This window comes from Coregonus lavaretus (genome assembly GCF_964263955.1).
Source record: "Coregonus lavaretus genome assembly, chromosome: 32".
NCBI lineage: Eukaryota > Metazoa > Chordata > Actinopteri > Salmoniformes > Salmonidae > Coregonus > Coregonus lavaretus.
This window is the reverse complement of record NC_140019.1, coordinates 2,400,877-2,423,563: the sequence shown is the minus strand read 5'-3', so window position 1 is coordinate 2,423,563 and position 22,687 is coordinate 2,400,877. Positions and strand designations below refer to the sequence as shown.

The following is a 22,687-nucleotide window of genomic DNA, read 5'->3' as shown; positions in this document are numbered from 1 at the left end:
GTTTGCAACGCCAGGGTTGTGGGTTCGTTTCCCACGGGGGGCCAGTATTTAAAAAATATATAATATATATGTATTCACTAACTGTAAGTCGCTCTGGATAAGAGCGTCTGCTAAATGAGTAAAATGTAAATCTGTTTGTTAACTTGGCTTTCAAATACTTTCGAAAGGCAGGGCAGGATGGATATAGGTCTGTAACAGTTTGATCTAGAGTGTCACCCCCTTTGAAGAGGGGGATGACCGCGGCAGCTTTCCAATCTCTGGGGATCTCAGACGTTACGAAAGAGAGGTTGAACAGGCTAGTAATAGGGGTTGCGACAATTTTGGCGGCTAATTTTAGAAAGAAAGGGTCCAGATTGTCTAGCCCAGCTGATTTGTAGGGGTCCAGATTTGTTAGCTCTTTTAGAACATCAGCTGTCTGAATTTGTGTGAAGGAGAAGTGGGGGGGGGGGGGGGGGGTATGGGCAAGTTGCAGCGGAGGGTGCAGAGCTGGTGGCCGGGGTAGTGGTAGCCAGGTGGAAAGCATGGCCAGCCGTAGCAAAATACTTGTTGAAATTCTCGATTATTGTAGATTTATCGGTTGGACAGTGTTTCCTAGCCTCAGTGCAGTGGGCAGTTGGGAGGAGGTGCTCTTATTTTCCATGGACTTTACAGTGTCCCAAAACTTTTTGGAGTTAGTGCTACAGGATGCAAATTTCTGTTTGAAAAAGCTAGCCTTTGCTTTCCTAACTGATTGTGTATATTGGTTCCTGACTTCCCTAAAAAGTTGCATATCGCGGGGGCTGTTTGATGCTAATGCAGTACGCCACAGGATGTTTTTGTGCTGGTCAAGGGCAGTCAAGTCTGAGGAGAACCAGGGGCTATATCTGTTCTTAGTTCTGAATTTTTTGAATGGGGCATGCTTATTTAAGATTGAGAGGAAAGCACTTTTAAAGAACAACCAGGCATCCTCTGACGGAATGAGGTCAATATCCATCCAGGATACCCGGGCCAGGTCAATTAGAAAGGCCTGCTCGCTAAAGTGTTTTAGGGAGCGTTTGACAGTGATGAGGGGTGGTCGTTTGATCGCGGACCCATTACGGACGCAGGCAATAAGGCAGTGATCGCTGAGATCCTGGTTGAAGACAGCGGAGGTGTATTTAGAGGGTACATTTGTCAGGATGATATCTATGAGGGTGCCCATGTTTACATATTTAGGGTTGTACCTGGTAGGTTTGTTGATAATTTGTGTGAGATTGAGGGCATCTAGTTTAGATTGTAGGTTGGCCGGGGTGTTAAGCATATCCCAGTTTAGGTCACCAAGCAGTACGAACTCTGAGGATAGATGGGGGGCAATCAGTTCACATATGGTGTCCAGGGCACAGCTCGGGGCTGAGGGGGGTCTGTAGCAAGCGGCAACAGTGAGAGACTTATTTCTGGAAAGGTGGATTTTTAGCAGTAGAAGCTCAAACTGTTTGGGCACAGACCTTGATAGTACGATAGAGCTCTGCAGTAGATTGCAACCCCACCCCCTTTGGCAGTTCTATCGAGACGGAAAATGTTGTAGATGGGGATGGACATTTCTGAATTTTTGGTGGCCTTCCTAAGCCAGGATTCAGACACTGCTAGAACATCAGGGTTGGCGGAGTGTGCTAGCGCAGTGAATAACTCAAACTTAGGAAGGAGGCTTCGGATATTAACGTGCAAGAAACCAAGGCTTTTACGATTACAGAAGTCAACAAATGATAACATCTGGGGAGTAGGAGTGATACTGGGGGCTACAGGGCCTGGGTTAACCTCTACATCACCAGAGGAACAGAGGAGGAGTAGAATAAGGATATGGCTAAAGGCTTTAAGTACTGGTCTTCTAGTGCGTTGGGTACAGAGAAAAAAAGGGGCAGGTTTCCGGCCGTTGTAGAATAGATTCAGGGCATTATGTACAGAACAGGATATGGAAGGATAGGAGTACAGTGGAGGTAAACCTAAGCGTTGGGTAACGATGAAGGAGATAGCATCACTGGAGGCGCCGATTGAGTCGGTCTCTGCGTGTATGGGGGGTGGGACAAAAGAGCTATCTAAGGCAGGTTTAGCTGGGCTGGGGGATCTACTGTGAAATAGTATAATAAGAAATAAGCGAAACAGCAATAAGCAAGGCATATTGACATGGGAGAGAGGCATAAAGCAATCACAGGTGTAATTCGAGAGAGCTAAGACAACAGCTGGTAATGTCGACAAAGTTTGGGCTGAGGCTAAACATAAACAGGATGCGGTACCGTAAAATGGAACAGTCCAGCAGGCATCAGCTGTATAGCTGAGTTATCATAAGGTCCGGTGAACAGCAATAGGAGAGTTCGGAGGAAGTTCGGGGGCTGCTACAGCACTAGCTAGCAAGAGGCCACGGCTAGCGTGTGCTAGCGGGCCGGGGCTAGCAGATGGATCTTCGTGGTCGACGTCGTAACGGGAAGCCTGTTGTAACCACATCAGACGATTTCGTCAGCAGACCAGTCGTGTTGGATCGGCAGGGCTCCGTGTCGACACTAGGAGGTCCCGTCCGGTTGACAAGGAGGTAGATAGCCGGGAGATGGGCCTGGCTCAAGGCTAACTCAGGGCTGATTAGCCAACCACAAAACGTCCATTTGGTTGCAGCTAGCTAGTAGTGATGAATCCGGTGTTAATGGTTCAGTGATTCCAGCAGAAAAAACGATATGTTCAGGGTCGATAACGTGCTGTGCAGACTGGCCGAATAATAGTCCAGGCTAGAGCTGGCTGGCTGGTATGTAGTGCAGGCCACTGCCACGGACAATGGTGAAGACCGCTAAACGGTGGCTAATAGCAAGTAGCTAGTTAGCTGGCTAGCTGGCTAGTTTCAGCCAGAGGTTCTGGATAAAAATGTATGAAGAAACAACAGAATCCGTTCCACATTGGGTGAGGCGGGTTGCAGGAAAGTATATTTAGTTAAAGGATGGAAAGTGAGATTGAAAAATATATACGAAAAATACAAAAAATACAAAAAACAGGCTATTTACATAAAGGACACTACAGAAAACACGACCGCACTGCTATGCCATCTTGGATGTGTGCAGCACGCGTGTGATAAATAATCGACATAACGAACGAACAGCTTCGGGAATCCATCTGGTTTTTTTAATCAATCAAATAGCCTAGATTAAAAATGGCATTATTACAATCTTTTTTTCACTGACCTAAGCAGGCCACTGACGGGGATGATAGACTTTCCAAAACCTCCCCTGTATGTCGAGCCCCGACACACAGACAGGGGCATTCCCATGCTGTTGTTGCCTCTTCAGAAAGTTGGTTTATTTTTGGTCAATTGCACATTATTGTTTGAATAAATCATGATGATAAAAAAGTACATTGTGAACCAAAAACTAACATGACCAGGTAAATTGTTTTCATTGGCACCCTTAAGACCAATTCAAAATGTGTGTCGCACAGCCAATTCAAACAGTTGCAAATGCGACTGTTTTGGTCACAGTATCGAACCCTGCAGAGACATGAGAAGAGTGAAAATGAGACAAAGGGCAGTGAGAGTGAGAGTGAGTGAGTGAGTGAGTGAGTGAGTGAGTGAGTGAGTGAGTGAGAGAGAGAGGAGCTAAAGCAGCCACCACATTCCGACACGTCAAATTCCTGTTCACATCTGGCTGCAATTCACATGCTTCCTGTTACCAACTATCCCACACACACACATGCAAAACGCACACACACGCACATGCAGAGTGGAATGTTTACATATTCTACGCCGGTGGCTGGACGGCGTTCGCGCATGTTGGATGCATCTCTGCCTTGTCGTTTGTCGTTATCCAACTGGCCGGTGTTGCCTGGCGCTCCTCCATCTGGTAGCGAAGTCAAAAGAGCACAGCAAGAGGAGCAAGGCAATCAACGATGGTCACATGTCAAAAGCCAAGGAAGCCGAAGACAGCGGCCTCCCGCAAAGCAGTCTAGCCTCCCAACGAGAGGCCCGGAGCGGATACAAACGGCGAATAGTTTTGCCGTCCTGGAGCCTGATCTTCCTGCACCTTCGTCGCTTTATAAGGAGGATGGGATCCACCTAAATCATTTGGGTTCGTGGATCCTTTCACAGCATTATAAAGCTGCGACACAATGACTTATCAATGACCCAAGCCCAGCTCGGCTAATCCCTAACATTGTGATGCAGAGTTGTCATAATGCTTCAGCAAATGTACATTACACCAGGGGCTTTAGTAGACACAATGTAAGTAACCGAATGTATGTCCCTCTAACTGCCCTGAATGCCTCTGCTGATCCTACAGCTATTTTATACAGTAATAATGTGCCTATGAACAAGATTTATACTGTTAGCACTGAGGAGGTGTGCCCTAGGAGGAAGTCCACTGTGGGCAGCTCACCCTGCACTAACATAAAAAAACATGAGCATATCTACTTCTGCTAAGCTTCCCAGTAAAGCAATGCAAACAAGTAAGCAACCCAGAAGAGAAGTGCTCAAAATAGCCCACGTTAACACATGTAGCTTTAGAAACAAGGTTAATGAAATCAATAATTTGCTAGTAACAGATGACATTCATATTCTGACTATCTCAGAAACTCCCTTAGATGATGCAGTGGTAGCAATACAAGGTTATAACATTTACAGAAAATATAGAAATGCCAATGGTGGAGGTGTTGCTGTTTATATTCAGAACCACATTCCTGTAAAGCTTAGAGAGGATCTCATGTTAAATACTTTTGAAGTATTATGGCTACAGATTCATCTGCCTCACCTAAAGCCCATTCTGGTGGGAAGCTGCTATAGTCAGTATCTGGATAACGTGTTAAATGCTTGATAATGTATGTGATATCAACAGAGAGGTATATATTCTGGGTGATTTAAATATTGACTGGCTTTCATCAAGCTGCCCACTCAAGAAAAAGCTTCAAACTGTAACCAGTGCCTGCAATCTGGTGCAGGTTATCAGTCAACCTACCAGGGTAGTTACAAACAGCACAGGAATGAAATCATCAACATGTATTGATCACATCTTTACTAATGCTGCAGAAATTTGCTTGAAAGCAGTATCCAGATCCATCGGATGTAGTGACCACCATATAGTAGCCATATCTAAGAAAACCAAAGTTTCAAAGGCTGTCCCCTAATATAGTGTATAAGAGGTCATACAAGAAGTTGTGCAGTTATTCCTATGTTGTTGAATATTTGTTGGTCTGTGGTGTGTAATGAGGAGCAAACAGACGCTGCACTTAACACATTTATGAAATTGCTTATTCCAGTTACTAATAAGTATGCACCCATTAAGAAAATGACTGTAAGAACTGTTAAATCCCTGTGGATTGATGAGGAATTGAGAAATTGTATGGTTGAGAGGGATGAGGCAAAATGAATGGCAAATAAGTCTGGCAGCATAACCGATTGGCAAACATATAGCAAATTGAGAAATCATGAGACTAAACTGAATAAAAAGAAGAAACTACACTATGGAAAGATAAATGACAAAGAATGATAGTAAAAAAAAGCTTTAGAGCACCTTAAATGAAATTTGGGGAAAAAGGGCAAACTCCGCTCCATCATTCATTGAATCAGATGGCTCATTCATCACAAAACCAACTGATATTGCCAAGTACCTTTATGATTTTTTTATTGGCAAGATTAGAAAACTTAGGCATGACATGCCAGAAACAAACTCTGACACTGCACATCCAAGTATATCTGACCAAATCATGAAAGACAAGCATTGTAATTTTGAATTTCGTAAAATGAGTGTGAAAGAGGTGAAACAATTATTGTTGTCTATCAACAATGACAAGCCACCGGGGTCAGACAACCTGGATGGAAACTTACTGAGGATAATAGTGAACGATATTGCCACTCCTATTTGCCATATCTTCAATTTAAGCCTACTAGAAAGTGTGTGCCCCCAGGCTTTGAGGGAAGCAAAAGTCATTCCGCTACCTAAGAATAGAAAAGCCCCCTTTCCTGGCTCAAATAGCCGACCTAGCATCCTGTTACTAGTACACTTTTGGAAATAATTGTGTTTGACCAGATTCAATGCTATTTTTATAGTAAACAAAACTTTCAGCATGCTTATAGGGAAGGACATTCAACAAGAACAGCACTTACACAAATGACTGATGATTGGCTGAGAGAAATTGATGATACCAAGATTGTGGGGTCTGTTTTGTTAGACTTCATTGTGCTTTTTGACATTATCGATCATAGTCTGTTGCTGGAAAACTTATGTGTTACGGCTTTACACCCCCTGCTATATTGTGGATAAAGAGTTACCTGTCTAACAGAACACAGAGGGTGTTCTTTAATGGAAGCCTCACCAACATAATCCAGGTATAATCAGGAATTCCCCAGGGCAGCTGTCTAGGCCCCTTACAATATTTACTAACGACATGCCACTGGCTTTGAGTAATGCCAGTGTGTCTATGTATGTGTATGACTCAACACTATACATGTCAGCTACTACAGTGACTGAAATGACTGCAACACTTAAAGAACTGCAGTTAGTTTCAGAGTGGGTGTCAAGGAATAAGTTAGTCCTAAATATTTCTAAAACTGAAAGCATTGTATTGGGACAAATCATTCACTAAACCCTAAATCTCAACTAAATATTGTAATAACTTATGTGGAAATTGAGCAAGTTGAGGTGACTAAATTGCTTGGAGTAACCTTGGATTGTAAACTGTCATGGTCCAAACATATTGATACAACAATAGCTAAGATGGGGAGAAGTTGGTCCATAATAAAGTACTGCTCTACCTTCTTAACAGGACTATCAACAAGGCAGGTCCTACAGGCCCTAGTCTTGTCGCACCTGGACTACTGTTCAGTCGTGTGGTCAGGTGCCACAAAAAGGGACTCAGGAAAATTGCAATTGACTCAGAACAGGGCAGCACATCTGGCACTTGGATGTACACAGAGAGCTAATATTAATAATATGCATGTCAATCTCTCCTGGCTCAAAATGAAGGAGAGATTGACTTCATCACTACTCATATTCATAAGAGGTATTGACATGTTGAATGCACCGAGCTGTCTGTTTGAACTACTGGTGCACAGCTCTGACACCCATGCATACCCCACAAGAGGTCTCTTCACAGTCCCCAAGACTATGGGAGGCGCACAGTACTACATTGAACCATGACTACATGGAACGCTATTCCACATCAAGTAACTGATGCAAGCAGTAAAATTCGATTTAAAAAACAGATAAAACATTTTGGAACAGCGGGGTCTGTGAAGCAACACAAACATAGGCACAGACACACGATAACATACGCACTATACACACACGTACACATGGGTTCTGTATTGTGGATATGTGGTAGTGGTGGAGTAGGGGCCTGAGGGCACACAGTGTGTTGTGAAATCTGTGGATATGTTGTAAAGTTTTTAAAATTGTAGAACTGCCTTAATTTTGCTGGACCCCAGGAAGAGTAGCTGCTGCCTTGGCAGCAGCTAATGGGGATCCATAATAAATACAAATACAAAACTGTCCCGTTTTAATTCGTCAGTGACTCAGCATTGTCACATGTAGGACAGGTAGTGGAAACCCGATCTGGATATTTATTCACACACAGAGAGAGAACAGTACGTGTGTTAAGGGAAAGAAGACTGGTTCTGGGTGCGTGTGTGGTCTGTCTGGGAGCATGTGTGCCTCTCTCTCCCCAGAGCGTAGGGCAAGGCAGGGGAGATGGGATTGGCCAGAGAGGGGCAGTGACAGACGTTGAGAGACAGGTGGACAGGCCACAGACAGGTAGACTCGGTGTCTCTGCTGCAGGCAGCCAGTGCACAGGCAGGTGGGACATAAATGGACTGATACATTAGGAAGGTAGGTGTGTGGGCATGCGTCTCGATCTCTCCCTTACGGTCAAAGTGTCTGTGCCTCTGTTTGAAGATGCTCTGTAGGTTGGAGCTGAGCTGGGAGACTGGGGCCTTCAGGTCTGAGTGGCTCTGCTGGCTCAGCTTTTCCTCCATCTCCAGGGTACAGCATGAGTAGCCCTGGGGACACACCTTTAGGGGGGCTCCTACAAGCACAGACAGGGAAGAGAAAACACTGTTACACACTATAGATACACACAAACCAATACCAACCATCGTTAAAACAGTTCATACAACCCACATAATTACACAATATGAAAAACTGACCTACTTCTGTTTCCTGTAAATTAAAAGGTTGAGTAAGTAAGAATTATGTCCACAAATGTACATTTCTATTAGTGGGACAAAAATTGATTTGTCATTTCTTGTCAACAATCTTCACAAAATACTCTAATGTCAAAGTGGAAGAAAAATTCTAACTTTTTAATTTGTTAATGGAAAATAAAACACTAATATATCTTGATTAGATAAGTATTCAACCCCCAGAGTCAATACAAGTTAGAATCACCTTTGGCAGCGATTACAATTTAGATTTTCGAAGAGCTTTGCACACCGGGACTGTACACTTTGTACACCAATATTCTTAAAACAATTCATCAAGTTGGTTGTTGATCATTGCTAGACAGCCATTTTTAAGTCTTGCCATTGATTTTCAAGCCGTTTTAAGTCACAACTTTCACTAGGCCAACAGGAACATTCAATGTCGTCTTGGTAAGCAACTTCAGTGTATATTTGGCCTTGTGTTTTAGGTTATTTTCCTGCTGAAAGGTGAATGTGTCTCCCAGTGTCTGTTGGAAAGCAGACTGAACCAGGTTTTCCTTGCCAATGACAAGCATACCCATAACATGATGCACCCACCACCATGCTTGAAAATATTAAGAGTGGTACTCAGCGATGTGTTGTGCAAGATTTGCCCCTAAAATAAAGTTTTCTAGTCAGGACAAAAACATAATTTGTTTGCCACAATTTTTGCAGTATTACTTTAGTGCCTTATTGTAAACAGGATGCATGTAATTTTTTTACCCATCTACCAATACGTGCCCTTCTTTGCGAACCATTGGAAAACCTCCCTGGTCTTTGTGGTTAAATCTGTTTTTGAAATGTACAGTACCAGTCAAAAGTTTGAACACACCAACTCATTAAAGGGTTTTTCTTTATTTTTACTATTTTCTACATTGTAGAATAATAGTGAAGACATCAAAACTATGAAATGACACATATTGCATCATTTAGTAAACAAAAAAAGTTTTAAACAAATCACAATAGGTTATATTTGAGATTCTTCAAAATAGCCACCCTTTGCCTTGATGACAGCTTTGCACACTCTTGGCATTCTCTCAACCAGCTTCATGAGGTAGTCACCTGGAATGCATTTTAATTAACAGGTGTGCCTTCTTAAAAGTTAATTTGTGGAATTTATTTCCTTCTTAATGTGTTTGAGCCAATCAGTTGTATTGTGATAAGGTGTGTGTGTGTGTGGGGGGGGGGGGGTGGTATACAGAAGATAGCCATATTTGGTCAAATGGACCAAGTCCATATTATGGAAAGAACAGCTCAAATAAGCAAAGAGAAATGACAGTCCATCATTACTTTAAAGACATGAAGGACAGTCAAAACCCCCCCCACCATAACACCACCTCCTCCATGCTTTACGGTGGGAAATACACAAGGATATCATCCGTTCACCTACATAGCGTCTCACAAAGACATGGCGGTTGGAACCAAAAATCTCCAATTTGGACTCCAGACCAAAGGACAAATTTCCACCGGTCTAATGTCCATTGTTCGTGTTTCTTGGCCCAAGCAGGTCTCTTATTATTATTGGTGTCTTTTAGTAGTGGTTTCTTTGCAGCAGTTCGACCATGAAGGCCTGATTCACACAGTCTCCTCTGAACAGTTGATGTTGAGATGTGTCTGTTACTTGAACTCTGTGAAGCAATTATTTGGGCTGCAATTTCTGAGGCTGGTAACTCTGATGAACTTATCCTATGCAGCAGAGGTAACTCTGGGTCTTCCTTTCCTGTGGCGGTCCTCATGAGAGCCAGTTACATTATAGCGCTTGATGGTTTTTGCGACTGCACTTAAAGAAACTTTCTTGAAATGTTCCGTATTGACTGACCTTCATGTCTTAAAGTAATGATGGACTGTCGTTTCTCTTTGCTTATTTGAGCTGTTCTTGCCATAATATGGACTTGGTCTTTTACCAAATAGGGCCATCTTCTGTATACCTTGTCACAACACAACTGATTGGCTCAAACGCATTAAGAAACGCATTTAAATTCCACAAATTAACTTTTAAGAAGGCACACCTGTTAATTGAAATGCATTCCAGGTGACTACCTCATGAAGCTGGTTGAGAGAATGCCAAGTGTGTGTAAAGCTGTCATCGAAGCAAAGGGTGGCTATTTGAAGAATCTCAAATATAAAATATATTTTGATTTGTTTAACACTTTTTTGATGTCTTCACTATTATTCTACAATGTAGAAAATAGTAAAAATAAAGAAAAACCCTTGAATGAGTAGGCGTTCTAAAACTTTTGACCGGTAGTGTATATGGGAAGCAGGCAAATGCCTTTCACTGAGCTGTGTAAAGACAGACTGACAGGGGTGAGAAAATTAATTTAAATGTATTTTAAATGTTATTTTGTTGTTGTTTGCAGGTGCACTATCCTTCTGACCCTATGCAGCCAGGTCCCATCTACTTTTTAACTCCTCGCAAGTGTGGCTTGTTTGGTGTCTACTGTGAAGGAATACCACAACAAGTCAACTACTTGATTGATGAAGGCATGTCATTCAGCAGCAGCGCAGTCATCAACTACATGCACCAGCACTTCATGTGAATATCATTTTCATTGCATTGTAGCAGGTTATTCTTCTTATCTAAACTTGGGAGGTGAATTGATGTCATGCAAGGTTGTAATGTCTTCAATTATTTTTGTCATTTCCTGTTTTACAGCTTCGATGCTCTGGTGTTGTCGCCAAGGAGCGTTCGGACTCAGTCGGGACCAGGTTTCAGCTGCTGCAGCAATGCTGACATCTTTCCTCCCATAGATGGTCTGCCTGTACAAGCACCACCTGGACTGGACACAGCTAGACAAACGTATCTTTTTGAGAAGATCAGGGAGTTTTGCGACAAAGAGGCTATGGACATCACATGCCTTGCAAAGTCAAGGGCAGGACAGAAACAGTTCCCAGTCATCAGCACTAGCTGCAGTGCCTCTATTCAAATGACTCTCTCCTAATATGTTGCTGCTACTATTACTTTTTTTATCCTGCTGCTCAGCCACTTTACCCCTGATTGTAAGCATATATATTTTTTTTTTATTTTTTTTTTTTTTACATTTTAGTCATTTAGCAGACGCTCTTATCCAGAGCGACTTACAGTTAGTGAGTGCATACATTATTTATTTATTTTTCTCCATACTGGCCCCCCGTGGGAATCGAACCCACAACCCTGGCGTTGCCAAATCAAGGCGGTCGGTCACAAATGTGTAGAATTGCAGCAAACTTGCTTTAAAACTTTTTTTTTCTCCTCACGGCTGTCAAGAGGGCAGATGCTAAAATGCTTTGCTCGCAAGGTGAGAACAGAAATTCTCATATATGTTTCTAAACACTTCTACATTAATGTGGATGCTACCATGATTACGGATAATCCTGAATTAAATCGTGAATAAACATTTGTGAGAAAGTTACAGGCATAAATATCATACACCCCCCCCAAATTATACAAAAATGCTAACCTCCCCTGTTATTGTAATGTGTGTCTAACTTTCTCTCTCATCATTATTCACGATTCATTCAGGATTATCTGTAATCATGGTAGCATCCACATTAATGTAGAAGTGTTTAGAAACATATTATATTCTTATTTACAATAAATGTTAATCCAAAATGACACAATACATTTTTTACCACTCATTTCTATTGGGCACAAAATAAAAACGATAACGCATCCAACAAGTTTGTAGAGTAAAAAGCTTGATGTAATCATTGCGTGCTAGGAATATGGGACCAAATAATAAACTAAAGACTACTTTAATACACTACCGTTCAAAAGTTTGGGGTCACTTAGAAATGTCCTTGTTTTCCATGAAAACATATCTGAAATGAGTTTGAATAGGAAATATTGCAAAATGCATAGGAAATGTAGTCATTTATAACACATATACAGTCAATAATGATTTTTAATTGAAATAATAATTGTGTCCTTCAAACTTTGCTTTCGTCAAAGAATCCTCCATTTGCAGCAATTACAACCTTGCAGACCTTTGTCCTGTTGTAGGAGGAAATTGGCTCCAATCAAGCGCCGTCCACAGGGTATGGCATGGCGTTGCAAAATGGAGTGATAGCCTTCCTTCTTCAAGATCCCTTTTACCCTGTACAAATCTCCCACTTTACCACCACCAAAGAACCCCCAGACCATCACATTGCCTCCACCATGCTTGACAGATAATAATAATAATAATAATAATAATAATAATAACAACAATATGCCATTTAGCAGACGCTTTTATCCAAAGCGACTTACAGTCATGTGTGCATACATTTTTACGTATGGGTGGTCCCGGGGATCGAACCCACTACCCTGGCGTTACAAGCGCCATGCTCTACCAATTGCATCAAGCACTCCTCCTGCATCTTTTCATTTGGTCTGCGTCTCACACATATTCTTCTTTGTGATACTAACACCTCAAACTTCGATTAGTGTGTCCATAACACTTTTTTCCAATCTTCCTCTGTCCAGTGTATGTTCTTTTGCCCATCTTAATCTTTTATTGTCATTGGTCAGTCTGAGATATGGGTTTTTCTTTGCAACTCTGCCTAGAAGGTCAGTATCCCGGAGTCGCCTCTTCACTGTTGACGTTGAGACTGGTGTTTTGCGGGTACTATTTAATGAAGCTGCCAGTTGAGGACCTATGAGGCGTCTGTTTCTCAAACTAGACACTAATGTATTCGTCCTCTTGCTCACTTGTGCACCGGGGCCTCCACTCCTCTTTCTATTCTGGTTAGAGCCAGTTTGTGCTGTTTTGTGAAGGGAGTAGTACACAGCGTTATATGAGATTTTCAGTTTCTTGGCAATTCCTCGCTTGGAATAGCCTTCATTTCTCAGAACAAGAATAGACTGATGAGTTTCAGAAGAAAGTTATTTGTTTCTGGCCATTTTGAGCCTGTAATCGAACCCACAATTGCTGACGCGCCAGATACTCAACTATTCTCAAAGAGGCCAGTTTTATTGCTTCTTTAATCAGCACAACAGTTTTCAGCTGTGCTAACATAATTGCAAAAGGGTTTTCTAATGATCAATTAGCCTTTTAAAATGATAAACTTGGATTAGCAAACACAACGTGCCATTGGAACACAGGACTGATGGTTGCTGATAATGGGCCTCTGTACACCTATGTAGATATTCCATTTTTAAAAAATCTGCCGTTTCCAGCGACAATAGACATTTACAACATTAACAATGTCTCCACTGTATTTTTGATCAATTTTATGTTATTTTAATGGACCAAAAAAATGCTTTTCTTTCAAAAACAAGGAAAGTGACCCCAAACTTTTGAACAGTATTGTAAGTGAATTCGTCCCAATACTTTTGGTCCCCTAAAATAGGGGGACTATGTACAAAAAGTGTTGTAATTTCTAAAACGGTTAACCCGAACTGGATGAAAATACCTTTAAATTAAAGCTTACAGGATGCACTTTACCCTCAGTCATTGTACTATTTCAAATCCAAAGTGCTGTAGTACAGAGCCCAAAAAATTATAATTGTGTCACTGTCCCTATACTTTTGGCGCTCACTGTATCTCAAGTGCTTTTGAGGGAATAATCGTACAATGTTGCAGTCCAGAAATGAGAGCATTACCATCTATGTCAAAAACCTGGGCCTCTTATGGAGACTGTAGAACTGTCATCAACACATGCTTCAGCATTCCCCCTTCGCTCTAGGAGCATTTGTGTGCCCAGGCCCCATAAGCGTATCGAAAGGATCCCACCCTGCTCACCAATGTGCCTTAGCAGAATGCAATCTAAAGCTTGTGTGGTCCAGAAACGAGAACTCTACCATCTATGGCAAAAGCCTGGGTCCTGACGGGGACAACAGAATTTTCACCACGGCAAGTTACAATAGTAAAATAATCTGTTTGTCACCTGTCAAACTGATTCTATATTGAATATAGTATTTGAGATGCTCAAACAAGCACATTAGTTGGTGTTTTTCAACTCTAAAATGCACCAGACTGTGTAAGACAAAACCAACAAAGAAAAGACAACAAACAAATGCATATGTGGTCTCAATGTCCAAATAGTGACGGCAGGGCTAGTTCAAATTGCAGGACTTGGTGAATAGATCATGGGAGACTAAAGTGAGATAATTAATAAAGATGCTCAAACAAGCACGTGTATCTGTAGTAAACAAGCACGTGTATCTGTAGTGGGTGTTCTTCAACTCTAAAATGCACTAGACTGTGTAAGACAAAATGCCCAAAGAAAAGACAGCAGATGTGGTCCCAATGTCTAAATAGCTACAGCAGGGCCAGTTCAAGCTGCAGTAGGATGGTTCTCCTCACAGGTGAGTGAATCAGCCCATGCCTGGTGAATAGCACTTGATTTATCTCTGGGAGCAGGACACAGAAGAGCTGAATAGATCATGTGAGACAAAGGTGAGTGACAAGAATTAATAAAATAAATCATCACAGCAAAGGAATGTAGTTTGTGAGCTAGAAAATGAACATCCTGACAGTCTGGATGCTCTGCAATAATCCTCCTCCAACTATTGACAGGGATAATGTGGCATTTCTTATTTGTCAGTATAAATGAAATTAATGGATCCTGCCTTGATGACTGTATTAGCTTTACACTGCTTGTCCTATAGATTTGTGTATTCTTAAATGATTACTTGGAATAAACTGATAGCTAAAATGCTCCTTGTCCCGGAATGACATGCTAGCTAGTGATAAAGCCATGTGCTCCTGCTAGATAGCAACATATCTACTTGTTGTAACTAGCTTGCTAACTAGCAAGCTAGCTACATTACTAAGGTTGCTGCGTTCTAAGTTGGGAGTCATTTTACAGCTTGCATTGATGGCATCATGTTTCTATAACTAAATAGATTATTTTTCTTTTTTAAAATCTCTCTCTCAAGCTGCCATCAGCTGTGTACTACCTTAGGTACGGATAACGTGATTGACAGACGTGATCAGCAGAGATAGCCCCAATCCAAATCGACGGGACTGCAGTAGAGAGAGTCAGCAGTCTTAAGTTCCTCGGCGTCCACATAACGAGGACTTGACATGGACCAACACCACCACCACTCTTGTCAAGAGGGCGCAACAGTGTCTACTTCCTAAGGCAGCTGAAGATATTCGGCATGCCATCCCAGGTCCTCTCCAAATACTACTGCTCACCATCAAGAGCATCCTGACCGGTTGCATCATGGCCTGGTACGGGAACTGCTCCATCCACGACCTTAAGGCCCACCATCGGGCAGACCAAAATGCACAGAGATAGAAACTATCTACAAGCCATCAGACTGCTGAACCATTGAGCTGGACCTGCACTGACTCTCCGCACCGTAGCACACATGCACTCAAGCATCCACACACACATATACATTCATGCCACACACACACACACACCACAACTGCTGCTACCAGACTCTAATTATTATTGCTAAATACTGCACAATTTAAACACTTTCCCCCCAATCCCCCTTCCCCAAAACACATGTAAATATTGGACTATAAAAATGGTGCCTTCCTGTATTATACTTATGCAAACATTTCTAGTAGTTGAAATTTGGTCAGTCTGCACTGGCCAGACCAAATCTGAACTAATCATAGACGTCTATGTTTCACACGTTTGGTCAGCACAGTACAGTAGAGCAGGGGTCCCCAAACTATGAGTCTATTCTACTGAGCCATTTACTTTATGTTCATATTCTTATCTTTTATTATTTCTTAATGTTGTTGCATTGTCGAGAAGGAACCCGCAAGTAAGCATTTCATTGGACGGTGTATACCATGTGTATCTCGCACATATGACTAATACAACTTGAAACTTTGTACCATGGATAGTACACAAGTTTTGATTGGTTGACAGTTTAGTACTTCGTGGCATTTGCCTGTCCAGCTAAGGAACGTACACATTTTCTTTAAACATTTGCAAGAATTGACATTGCCAACAAACGGAAACGTTTTCAGATGAAATAAATATACACAATGTGTAAAAATCAGCTCCTTCCTCGACAAATATGGAGCATATCAAACTAAAGCAGATAGCTTGCTATGCCCCACCGCCTAGAAGGCATGTGTACATTTTTCAACCATTTTCCATCCAAAAAATTAGGAATAAGCAACGCCATTGATTTCTGGTCAAACAGATGGAAAATTAATCTTAGACAACATCTAACAGAAAAAGTCTTAAAAAGGTATTAGTAATACATGCAAACACAATAACGGTGAAGTAAAGACCCCTGCCAATTAATATAAACACATATTTAGTTTTGGAGAAATTATTAGCTTTCTGTAAGTTTAAAGAAACATTGCCTTGTAATTCCGTTACCAAAAACCCACATATCTTTAAGATATTTTCTAATCTCTCCCCCTCATGAGGAGGGTGGACAATGAAAGTTCACAGAAGTAACAGGTAAAGGTAGACCTACCAATTAGTTCGTGTTTTTACTGATATCAAGTTTGTTTATGATTTATTAATGGATTAAAACTCTTAAAATTATATTACCAAATTACCTCCCTTCCACTGGCATACTGTTATGTTCAGCTCATAACTGTTTTTTCTCTTTCTGTCGTCTAGTGGTAAAAGCAAGACTGTGAAAACAGTCTGGACAACCCCTCCGTTTCACTCTCCAGTTAACGCCACCTCTCTCTTACAGACACCTACCACCTACTCTCTTTTCCATTTACGGTAACAAGCATCCTCACCCACTGAGCACTGACCAACACCGGACGTTCATGGATGCTGAAAAACAGTTGAAATTTGGTTAGTCCATCCTGGCTGGACCAAATCTGAACCAATCAAGTTTGGACAGCACAGTACAGTGGAGCAGGGGTTCCCAAACTTTTTCCACTCAGGCCCGCCTTCCAGCATTGGGGAACATCTCTCCTCTCTCCAGCGTCCAGACAGGCTACTTTAGGAAACTTCCTGAATGGACATATAGGCCTATAGAGAGAGAATCTGCGTACTCACACATGCACACCCCCGTAAATGCACCCGTCAATCAAAGCCACCAGTGTATTTCAAACACAAGAGCAAATATTTATCCTTTCCTTAAAACGTATTTAAAAAACCTAGGCCTACATTAGGCTTTCCGAAAGTAGGCTATAAGATAATGAATTGACAAGGAAAGTATGAAGGGGACAGCTATGCTATAGTATGACGATGAAATTGACAATCATTCAAATATAAACAAATACGCGCAACATGTCCATAACCTATTTATCTGCAACAGTGATTATTCTATAGCACTCTACACCCACACACATCTAGCGGATTAGCTGCTTGAGCATCAAAGGACAGTTAGTGAACACTCCCGTTATTTTTTGTCACTGGCCAACACACAATAGACAATAATTATGTTTTTTCAAAATGTTTACAAATCAATAAAAAATGAAAAGCTGAAATGTCTTGAGTCAATAAGTATTCAACCCTTTCGTTATGGCAAGCCTAAATAAATTCAGAGTAAACATTTGCTTAACAAGTCACATAATACGTTGTACCATGGATGCAATAGTGTTTAAACATGATTTTTTACTGACTACATCATCTCTGTACCCCACACATACAATTATCTGTAAGGTCCCTCAGTTGAGCAGGGAATTTCAAACAGATTAAACCACAAAGACCAGGGAGGTTTTCCAGTGGTCCTCTGTAGCTCAGCTGGTAGAGCACGGCGCTTGTAACGCCAGGGTAGTGGGTTCGATCCCCGGGACCACCCATACACAAAAATGTATGCACGCATGACTGTAAGTCGCTTTGGATAAAAGCGTCTGCTAAGTGGCATATTATTATTATATTATAAAGAAGAGCCCCTATTGGTAGATTTTAATAAAAAAATAAAATACAAAAAATACATTGAATATCCCTTTGAGTGTGGTAAAGTTATTAATTATACTTTGGATAGAGTATCAATACACCCAGTCACTACAAAGATACAGTTGTCCTTCCTAACTCAGTTGCCGTAGAGGAAGGAAACCGCTCAGGGGTTTCACCATGAGGCCAATGGTGACTTTAAAACAGTTAAAATGGCTGTGATAGGAGAAAACTGAGGATGGATCAACTCCACAACACTAACCTAATTGACAGAGTGAAAAGAAGGAAGTCTGTACAGAATAACAATATTCCAAAACATGCATCCTGTTCGCAACAAGGCACTAAAGTAATACTGCAAAAGATTGTGGCAAAGCAATTAACTTTCGGTCCTGAATACAAAGTGTTATGTTTGGTGGCTGCATCATGTTATTGGTATGCTTGTAATCTGGGGAGTTTTTCAGGATATTTTTTTTTTTTGAAATGACCTAAGCACAGGAAAAATCCTTGAGGAAAACCTTGTTCAGTCTGCTTTCCACCAGACACTGGGAGATTAATTCACCTTTCGGCAAGACAATAAGCTTAAAACACAAGGCTAAATCTACACCGGAGTTGTTTACCAAGAAGACAGTGAATGCTCCTGAGTGGCTGAGTTACAGTTTTGACTTACATCTGCTTGAAAATCTATGACATGACTTGAAAATGGTTGTCTAGCAATGATCAACATCCAATTTGACAAAGCTTGAAGAACTTTGAAAAGAATAAAGGGCAAATATTGTACATCCAGAGACTTACCCAGAAAGACTCACAGCTGTAAATCGCTGCCAAGGGGTATGAACACTTTCTGAAGGCACTGTATATGGGGACTAAACTACCTTTGTAAAACAGCTAGGGCTGTGTGTGTGTGTACGTATACATCTAGGATCTTTATTTTTTAGGGGGTAGATCAGCTTTAATATTGCAGATAGATTGTAACTTCCATCAATGTAATTGTCTCTCGCATATATATATACTTTTAATGGTAGGTTTATTTGAACAGTGAGAGACAGAATAACAACAAAAAAATCCAGAAAAACTGTTATAAATTGATTTGCATTTTAAATGAGGGAAATAAGTATTTGACCCCCTCTCAATCAGAAAGATTTCTGGCTCCCAGGTGTCTTTTATACAGGTAACGAGCTGAGATTAGGAGCACACTCTTAAAGGGAGTGCTCCTAATCTCATCTTGTTACCTGTATAAAAGACACCTGTTCGCAGAAGCAATCAATCAATCAGATTCCAAACTCTCCACCATGGCCAAGACCAAAGAGCTCTCCTAGGATGTCAGGGACAAGATTGTAGACCTACACAAGGCTGGAATGGGCTACAAGACCATCGCCAAGCAGCTTGGTGAGAAGGTGACAACAGTTGGTGCGATTATTCGCAAATGGAAGAAACACAAAATAACTGTCAATCTCCCTCGGCCTGGGGCTCCATGCAAGATCTCACCTCGTGGAGTTGCAATGATCATGAGAACGGTGAGGAATCAACCCAGAACTCTGTCGCAGCCGGCCGCGACCGGGAGACTCATGGGCGGCGCACAATTGGCCCAGCGTCGTCCAGGGTAGGGGAGGGAATGGCCGGCAGGGATGTAGCTCAGTTGATAGAGCATGGCGTTTGCAACGCCAGGGTTGTGGGTTCGATTCCCAGGGGGGGGCAGTATAAAAACAAATGATTAAAAAAAGGGTTTCACTAACTGTAAGTCGCTCTGGATAAGAGCGTCTGCTAAATGACTAAAATGTAAATGTAAATGTAACTACACGGGAGGATCTTGTCAATGATCTCAAGGCAGCTGGGACCATAGTCACCAAGAAAACAATTGGTAACACACTACGCCGTGAAGGACTGAAATCTTGCAGTGCCCGCAAGGTCCCCCTGCTCAAGAAAGCACATATACATGCCCGTCTGAAGTTTGCCAATAAACATCTGAATGATTCGGAGGAGAACTGGGTGAAAGTGTTGTGGTCAGATGAGACCAAAATCGAGCTCTTTGGCATCAACTCAACTCGCCGTGTTTGGAGGAGGAGGAATGCTGCCTATGACCCCAAGAACACCATCCCCACTGTCAAACATGGAGGTAGAAACATTATGCTTTGGGGGTGTTTTTCTGCTAAGGGGACAGGACAACTTCACCGCATCAGAGGCATGGACGGGGCCATGTACCGTCAAATCTTGGGTGAGAACCTCCTTCCCTCAGCCAGGCATTGAAAATGGGTCGTGGATGGGTATTCCAGCATGACAATGACCCAAAACACACGGCCAAGGCAACAAAGGAGTGGCTCAAAAAGAAGCACATTAAGGTCCTGGAGTGGCCTTAGTGGCCTCCAATCCCATAGAAAATCTGTGGAGGGAGCTGAAGGTTCGAGTTGCCAAACGTCAGCCTCGAAACCTTAATGACTTGGAGAAAATCTGCAAAGAGGAGTGGGACAAAATCCCTCCTGAGATGTGTGCAAACCTGGTGGCCAACTACAAGAAATGTCTGACCTCTGATTGCCAACAAGGGTTTTGCCACCAAGTACTAAGTCATGTTTTGCAGAGGGGTCAAATACTTATTTCCCTCATCTGATTGATTGATTGCTTCTGTGGACAGGTGTCTTTTATACAGGTAACAAGGTGAGATTAGGAGCACTCCCTTTAAGAGTGTGCTCCTAATCTCAGCTCGTTACCTGTATAAAAGACACCTGGGAGCCAGAAATCTTTCTGATTGAGAGGGGGTCAAATACTTATTTCCCTAATTAAAATGCAAATCAATTTATAACAGTTTTTCTGGATTGTTTTGTTGTTATTCTGTCTCTCACTGTTCAAATAAACCTACCATTAAAAGTATATATATGCGAGAGACAATTACATTGATGGAAGTTACAATCTATCTGCAATATTAAAGCTGATCTACCCCCTAAATAAACCTACCATTAAAATTATAGACTGATAATTTCTTTGTCAGTGGGCAAATGTACAAAATCAGCAGGGGATCAAATACTTTTTGCCCCCTCACTGTACATACTATATACATTTTATGGACACAGTCAATTTTACAATAATTATATTTTGTTTGTTTTTACTGCTTAACTTCCTCTACCCTCAACCTCTCCGATCATTTTCATGATGTCCATCAGGTTTGCTTCTATATGCCATATCTTTCTAACTGTGCTCTTTCACAAAAGCTCTCAACCTATAACCTATATACTTATTATGGACACAGTATGCTTACATTAGTTATCTTGTTGTTAGTTGTTATTAGTCCCATCCTTCAACTCCATTCAACACCACCCCTCCATCTCTTAACACCATCCATATTGGATTTCTATTTGCCATATATTTTTCAACTGTACTGTGATGTTTTACAAAAGTTCTGAACCTTTCTATTCTCATTGTTTCTATAGATTGTAAATTGAAAATAAACATTTTTGCTAAAAGTATTATTACATTATTGATCGATTGACTATGACTTTTTCAGATCACCCAACAATTGGCCCAGTGTCATCCGGGTTTGGCCGGTGTAGGCCATCATTGTAAATAATAATTTGTTCTTAACTGACTTGCCTAGTTAAATAAAAGTAAAATAAAATAAAAATAATAATAATGCTATCTGCAGGGTTAGCTCCAGGTAAATATTGCAATCCTTTAGCCATTCCTGGACCTGTGTCCAAAAACAAGCTACAAATGGACAGTACCAAAACAAATGATCTAATGATTGTCTCTTCGCAGCAAAAATCAGCAGAGCTGGGAAGATTGTATCCCCCATATAAATAACATTCTATTGGTAGCAAGAATTTTATATAATAATTTAAAATTTAAAAATGATACACTTTGAATCCAGCGTCGTTTTGCGTATCAGTTCATAAACACTATGCCATGGGATCGGTATATAAAAAATCTCTTCCCAACTATTTTGCAATCTATATGGGACGGCTGTCAATCCTTTGGTCCTTAAATAAAACTGGTATACTTTTTTTTTATCACAGTTTTCTTTAACCAATTATGTTCATTAATGCAAGGCCGACAGACAAGTTCCTTACTTTTTCCCCCTTCCACTTTCCTCTTCCATTTTTGCAGTAATGCTGCAATTATTTGGTTGCAATTTTGGGTAGAGCAGATATTTCCATATGTTTTTGTTAGCTGCATGTGCGACATAACTCCACCAGTCCTACCGATGATATAATTTACGAAGATTATACATTTTTTAAACATTGTCAAAAACAAAAGTTTTTTTTAATTAATTAGTATATTTGAGTTTAACCACAATATTTGTTGCATTTTTGTTCTGTCGTTTCTGGAGGATTAAATTGAAATTGCAACCAACTTTCTTTGGCTTGTTTTAGAAAGTGATATTTGGGAGATGATTTCCTTTTCAAATAACTGAAAGTGAGAGGTTGTAATCTGAATAAAGAGAAAGAGGCCATTCTTGAACATTGGGTGAGACAATCTTACTAATTTGCTAGAGAACCAGTTCGGATTTAAGTATAACTTTTGTATGGTAGCAAGATGTTCACCACTCTTTGAAGTCTGTTTACAGTTTCTCAGGCCGTCTAGACTTGACAGTTCATGCAGCTTTAGTATTCTGATCATAGAGTTCTGATCATGGAATTCCAAATGTGTCATGCATCTACACCTACGGATTCCCTTTTTTCGGGCTATATTGAAATGCCAATATGCATTCTACAAACGGTGGAATAGGCCAGTCCGCAAGCTAGCAAGCAATGCTAAAGGGATTGCAAACAGGTTAGCGTAACTCTTGTTTTTCTAAAT

At 41.2% G+C, this 22,687-nt stretch overlaps 1 protein-coding gene across 2 annotated transcripts in view; it reads right to left on the bottom strand.

The window, feature by feature from the left end:
- The window catches only part of LOC311107515 (glypican-4-like), a 96,714-nt gene that overhangs the window by 34,410 nt on the left and 39,617 nt on the right, over positions 1 to 22,687 (bottom strand). For both annotated transcript variants that reach the window (XM_084150015.1, XM_084150014.1), the window contains exon 2: positions 7,846 to 8,004. In XM_084150015.1, coding sequence (XP_084006141.1) covers positions 7,846 to 8,004 — 159 coding nt within the window. The remainder of the gene's footprint in view (positions 1 to 7,845; positions 8,005 to 22,687) is intronic.